Below are 6397 nucleotides of genomic sequence, written 5' to 3' on the forward strand. Positions count from 1 at the left end.
TGTGTGTGTGTGTGTGTGTGTGTGTGCTGTTAAACTCAACATAAGGATGAGAAGACTCAACAACACCCAACAATTCAGCTTTCCTTTATGGGGAAGATTATGAAACAGGGTTTCTCTGTGTAGATTTGCTGTCTCTGGTTCTCACTGTAGACAGGCTAGCCTCAAACTCACAAAGATCTGCTTGCTTCTGCCTCTTGAGGACTGGAATTGAAGGCATGCGCCACCACTGCCCAGCTCAGCTGTCCTTATATCGTATTTTCCTGGTTCTGCAAACATCAATGTATCTGTTAACCACCCACTGTTATCCTAGAGTTTCATGTGGTGGCTCTTTGCCTTGATGTCAGTATCTGAGCAGAGCTTGATATTTGCACCCAGATATAAAAGTCATCTCAGAAGAACACCCATGTATGGCTTGACAGAGCTGTATGCTGTACCCCTTCCTCTGAGACAGGATCAGTTTACAAGTCTATGACAGCATACAATAACGACAATCAGTTGTTACTGACAATGACTTATCATTTGGTCATAATTTGACAGCACATTTTCACACAGCTCCTACATGTCTAGCCCATTGCATCAGCACCACAACCTTTTAAATTTACTCCACTGGACCACATGAGTCATCTGCACCTGACGGAAGAGGCCATCAGCATCTATCCAGAGAGAATTAACTGGAGTGGAACTAAGTGTCTTAATCAGTTTTCCTAGGAGCCAATCCTGAGACAAAAACACAAGCAATCTATTTGTAAGGCAAGGGAAAGACTATTATCAAAGCAGGAAACCGAGAAGGCAGGGAAAACTGGCCCATAAATGTAGTGTTATAAGGAAAATTATCCCTGTAATGGTGGTTGTAGTTTAACTCCTAAAAGCCTTGGGAGACTGTAGGGCATACACCTGAGAGTTAGGTCATTCGGGAAGAAGTCAGTGAGCATTTCTATGCCAGCTTCCTTGGCTGATGGTTGAGAATGCTTCCGTGGGTATGAATTCCCTAGCTTTTATGGCCCTCCACAAGCCTGAGCACAATGACCTTGGTTAATGGGACTGCTCTTTAGAGGCAGCACCAACTCTGGTATCTACAAACCTTTCTCTGTCGATCAACCAGACCATCCTCTCCTCTTCCATCCTGTCCCACTATTCCGTACCCGAGCTACAACTTCTGTTGGCACAGGTTTTTAAATCAAGGAGATATCCCAGGCTGACACCATCAAGAGATTTGATCTTCTAGTAGCTGTGACTTAGTCAGGATGTATTTGTGTGACAGTTACCCATCTTGTTATTACTGTAGTCCGATATATTAAAATGTGCCCAAGTGTTCCTGTAGCTTCTGGATATAGACTTCCTTGGTTCTGCTATGTTTTGATACCCAGATCAATTATCAACATCTGTATAAAAAGCTCCTTCCTTTGTCTGCTGATTTACTAGAAGTTTTAGGTTGGGTGTAACTCTTACTGTTTCTATGGTAAAAGTTCATCTTCTCCCTATCTTCCCATTAAGAATCAATAGATATTAAATTTGAGCAAATGAGAAGCACAAAGTCCATTAGCAGGTCACTGGAGTCACAGCAAGAAGAGTTAGTTGTAATTACATTTCATGGTCTCTGAATCCCTGTTGCTTAGTGACTGGGGACACAGCACCAGATAATGACTCCTGGTTCAAAATATACCACATTTTCATGGGGTGCACCTTGACTCCATAAGAGGTCACCCCAAAGTTGGCCTCTCTCCTGTGCCTTTATGTGTTGGTGAATTGTTTTAATCTAGTTTTAGACAAACAGCTTTTGTGAGGCAGTAGATCTTATGGTTCTTGGAACATTGCCTTGGCTGTCCCTTGACAAGAAGAGGAAAGGCAAACTCTTCCTGTGAATGCATTGTAGGACCCAATGCTCCTTCCATATCAGGATTTTGATGTTAGCCCCAGAGGTGTACTGTTCCTATATTTCCCATGCTTCCTTACTGTTTGTGCAATTGGTTACCAGCACAATAGACCCTCTGGCACAGCCTTTAAGAGTCTCATTACACACTTCCATAGGCGCTGTTAGATCATCAACCTAAGTTGATAGCTTGTTTTTTTTTTGTTGTTGTTTTTGCTTGTTTGTTTTGGTTTTGTTCTTGTTTTCTGAGACAGGGTTTCTCGCTGTAGCTCTGGCTGTCCTGGAACTAGCTCTGTAGGCTTGTTGGATCTTTGCCAGGCTGGCTTCGAACTCAGAGATCTGCTGCCTCAGACTCTCAAGGGCTGGGATTAAAGACATGTATCACCACTGTCCAGTGATGGCTGCATAGTTTGGATTGGTCATTTTTTCCCCTTTGTTATTTCTGTACTTCTCAACCAGCAACTGACCCCAAAGCTTTACAGATGTCATACTTCCTCCCCTTTCTCTCTATTGCTAAATATTACACACTCCAGACACTTCCTTCCACCTCTGCTCCAACCCAGTCCACTACCATCAGGATGCTAGTTCTTGAGGAATCAGGAACTCCTCGCTTGGCACCATCAACAGATCTGTATTGTCACCAGCCAGGCAAAGATCCAACTTTGAGAATCCTATCTTGATGTTCTGTTTTCTTAGGACCACTTCAGTCATAAAGAAGACCTTGAAGATAATGTGTCTGGTCCAGCAGTTCTCCTGGAAGATGATGGAAGCTCCACCAGGCAGGAGAAACCAGGTAAGGATACATTAACATGCACATTACCAAAACAGGCGTAATCCTGCTGGAGAACTTTGGAAAACAATATGAAATGTGTTTTTTTAGGTTATCTCAACTAAGTGGCATGAAAGCTGGGTTATTTATCTATACCAACTTTGTCCAGTGATTGGCTGAGGTGATGCACACAGTGGCATTAATTCCTGGATATATGGCATCACCTACAGTGAGAAAAGCACAGAGGAGAGTCAGGAACAGTGACTCAACTTGGGGAAGGCAAAGATGTCAGGAGTCAGGGGTGTTTCTTGAGTCTCACTTTGCTTAGTGTGGCTCATGCGAAGATGTGGCTGCTTGGCATAGCTCTTCCTGTGAATGTTAAAGAGGCTGGAGAGAAGGGATATACAAATCTGGCACTGGTATGTCCTTTCCACAGCTTAGGGGAATGCCTTGGTTGGGATGGAGGAGGGGTAGGGGCACAGGTATCTTAGCAGAGTGGCTGTTGTTTAGCTCTTCACGGTCCCAGCCTAGGAAGTAAGGTCTTCTTGCTTGGCCTTGAGCCGCTAAATTGTGCTAGATTAAATTTTGAGTTACGTTAATGACTTTAAGGAAAGTAGAATGGAAAAATTAAAGAGGTCTGTCACTTTAGAAATGTTTCTAAGATACAACATACCTGGAGAGATGACTCAGTTTAGCCTGTTCTTCTCTTCTGGTCTGAGAAGAAATGAGGTCTCTGGCAGCAGAGCAAGTGGATGTAGCAGTTTCCCAGGACTTAGTAAGGTATTTATTTATTTATTTATTACAGTGGGGCCTTTGAGTGTGTTTCATTTTTCCTCTATTCCAGTGTTTAGCGGAAGGCAGTGTTGGAATTCTGGGATGCCCTCTCCTTTCTTCTGTCTGTGTTAAAGCCAATTGACGTACAGGCAGAAAATTAAAACATCAGCTTAAATGTAACAAAAGATTAGAAATAATCACTGTTTGCTAATAAGGGACTGATTAAATAAAATACAGTGCATCCATAAGATGGAATGCTATCGGCCGTAAAAGAGAAGGAATATGTTCTCCCAGCTTGTTCCTATGAACAAGCTGTGAGAGTGGGGGAGGGGAGGGAGGCCTGCATGCTTCAGCACCTCATACATACAAGATGCATGAAAGGAATCCCTGGGAGGTTTGAATAAGAACAGGCCATGTAGTCTCACTTATTTGAAGGCTTAGTCAGGGAGCAGAACTCTTGGAAAGGATTAGAAAGATTAGGAGGTGTGGCCTTGTTGGAGGAAATCTCCTCCACCTCTCTCCTACCAAGGCTGCACTTAGCACGCGGATGTGGTCCTCTGCTGCATGAGATGCAGAAAACACACCAAGGACACACATGAATATAGCATGGCTACTGTTCCAGCACCATGCCTGTCTGCTTCCTGCCATTATGATAATGAGCTAAGCCTCTGAAGCTGAACCTGGAAGCAAGTCCCAGTTAAATGATTTCTTTTGTAAGAGTTTCCCTGGCCATGGTCTCTCTCCACAGCAACAGAGCAGCAGCTCTGACACGTACTGATAGGGATTAAGGATGGCAATGAGGTGGATAGGAACCTGATGGGAAGAAACTTATCTTTTAAAAAAATCTTTTTTGCTTATTCATTGAGAGTTTTCTGCAATATATTTTATCATATTCTTTTCCTTTCCCAGATCTAGAAACTTTTCAATATCATTTCATAGAAACAGAATATATTCCCTATGTATACATACATATATACACAGAGAACCCAAGGAGGGGAAGGTAGATAGAGAAGGGATAACTGAAAATAATTGTTTCTGTGTATATTATGAGTCACTGGGATGACCTTTACCCTGACTTTGGGAAGGGGAGAAGAGAAGGACAGGGAGATATGAGCAAGAAGAAACCGAGTGCTGAGCCTGAAGGCAGAGGACCACATCCGTGTGCTAAGCGCGTCCTGTGCAGCAGAGGACCACATCCATCTGCTAAGCGTGTCCTCCTTGGTGTGTTCTCTGTGTCTCATGCAGCAGAAGACCACATCCATCTGCTAAGCGCGTTTTTGGTGTGTTCTTTGTGTCTCATACAGCAGAGACCACATCTGCCTGCTAAGCATGTTTTTGGTGTGTTCTCTGCGTCTCATACAGCAGAGGACCACATTTGTGTGCTAAGCGCGTTTTTGGTGTGTTCTCTGTGTCTCATACAGCAGAGGACCATATCTGCCTGCTAAGCATGTTTTTGGTGTGTTCTCTGCGTCTCATACAGCAGAGGACCACATCCGTCTGCTAAGCATGTCCTTGGTGTGTTCTCTGTGTCTCGTTGGGCAACTATTCACTCCTCTGAACAGAGCTTGGAAGTGTGCCTACTGAGGTGCGAGGCAGCTGGAGTTCTGCAGGAGCAGCTGGGCCCTCCTCTCTTTGTTGCTCTGGGGAGGCAGGACAGGGGATCATTAAGGTAGTGGCTCCGGAGACAAAAGCAGCTTACATTCAAGCCCTACCTCTGGCCTTCACTAGAGCACCTGTGTGCCTCCATCCCCACACCTATGAAACATGTATAGCATGAGTGCCCACCATACTCTCGTGAGGTTCATCCCAGGAGGAGGTCAGTGCATGGTCCCCTATAGATGCTCAAGCATCTATGTTCTACATTAGCAACACTGCTTGCAATCGGGAGTGCAAGCCCTGACTTTTTGTACTTAAGGTAGTACCAAGTCTATGATTTCTCAGGCAGAGCAGGACAACACGAACCTTCTATCTGAGGCATCCCGTGGGCACCGCTCAGATGGCAGAGTGGGGTTCTGGAGAGCTTTTCAGATTCAGCCACACAACTGTATTCTCGGACACCCCACAAGTGTTTATTCCCCATGCGACTGCTAAGCAAAAGGTTTAATGTCATTGCAAAATGGCTCTAAACGCTAACGGTTCCTCTAATAGAAAAGCCCTCTCCCTGCCTCCAGCCACACCAGCTGTTAGAGAGAAGTGATGGCTCTCACTGTATCCTAATCAATGAGCCTCCTCGAGTTTCATTTGTGATAAGCAAATCTTGTTTGAGGCAAGAGAAAGAAAAGTAGATGCCAGCCAAGTTATTAGGGATTCTCCACTTTTAAGGTGATATATTTTACTCTGCCTGGAGGAGGAAATTTTAAGTTCCTCCAATATTTGGGGTTCAAATAGTTGGCAGTCTAGTCATGTTTTTAAAATATTTAGTACGAAAATATTGGGTATAGATGGTCTAGAATGTGCGAGACCCTGCATTTAATAGCCAACACCAAGGCAGAACAATAAGAATAAGAGGAAGAGGAGGGGGAGGAGGGGAAGCCTGCAGGACTGTGTGCTGGTGCAGCAGAATGTGCCTGTAGCCACTGCTACTCAAGAGGCTGACAATGGAGCATCATTTGAGCCTAGAAATTTAAGACCAAAGTGGGAATATAGTGAAGGCTGTGTCAGTTTTTTTTTTTTTTTTTGGTCCTGGTCTGTATTCTGGGCAGACATATATTTCTTCGTTGTACCACCAAATAGTTCGTCCTGGACGCACGAGGTAAGCCAATAGCAGCTGAGCCTACTCTTCCTGTAGACAGGTGGAGAGAGCAGTGAGGGACCTGAGGGCCGTAGGTCTGAATTCATCTTTTCCTGTATGAACATGCCAAAAAATTCAAAACCACGGTCCAGCAACCGCCAAGCTGCAGCTTGACCTTATCTGCCTTGCCAGTCATATCTGCTTTGAGGGACAATTAAAGGGTGCGGATATTGTCAAGTTAGAGCTGAGCGGG

At 44.4% G+C, this 6397-nt stretch overlaps 1 protein-coding gene across 1 annotated transcript in view; it reads left to right on the forward strand.

Annotated features, from left to right (window-relative positions):
* Positions 1-2572: 2572 nt before the first annotated feature.
* Positions 2573-6397, forward strand: part of Prr5l (proline rich 5 like) — a 177600-nt gene continuing 173775 nt past the window's right edge. The window contains exon 1 of the mRNA XM_005364101.3: positions 2573-2663. Coding sequence (XP_005364158.2) covers positions 2601-2663 — 63 coding nt within the window. The 5' untranslated portion in view covers positions 2573-2600. The remainder of the gene's footprint in view (positions 2664-6397) is intronic.

This window comes from Microtus ochrogaster (genome assembly GCF_000317375.1).
Source record: "Microtus ochrogaster isolate Prairie Vole_2 chromosome 14 unlocalized genomic scaffold, MicOch1.0 chr14_random_1, whole genome shotgun sequence".
In the NCBI taxonomy this organism is placed as follows: Eukaryota; Metazoa; Chordata; class Mammalia; order Rodentia; family Cricetidae; genus Microtus; species Microtus ochrogaster.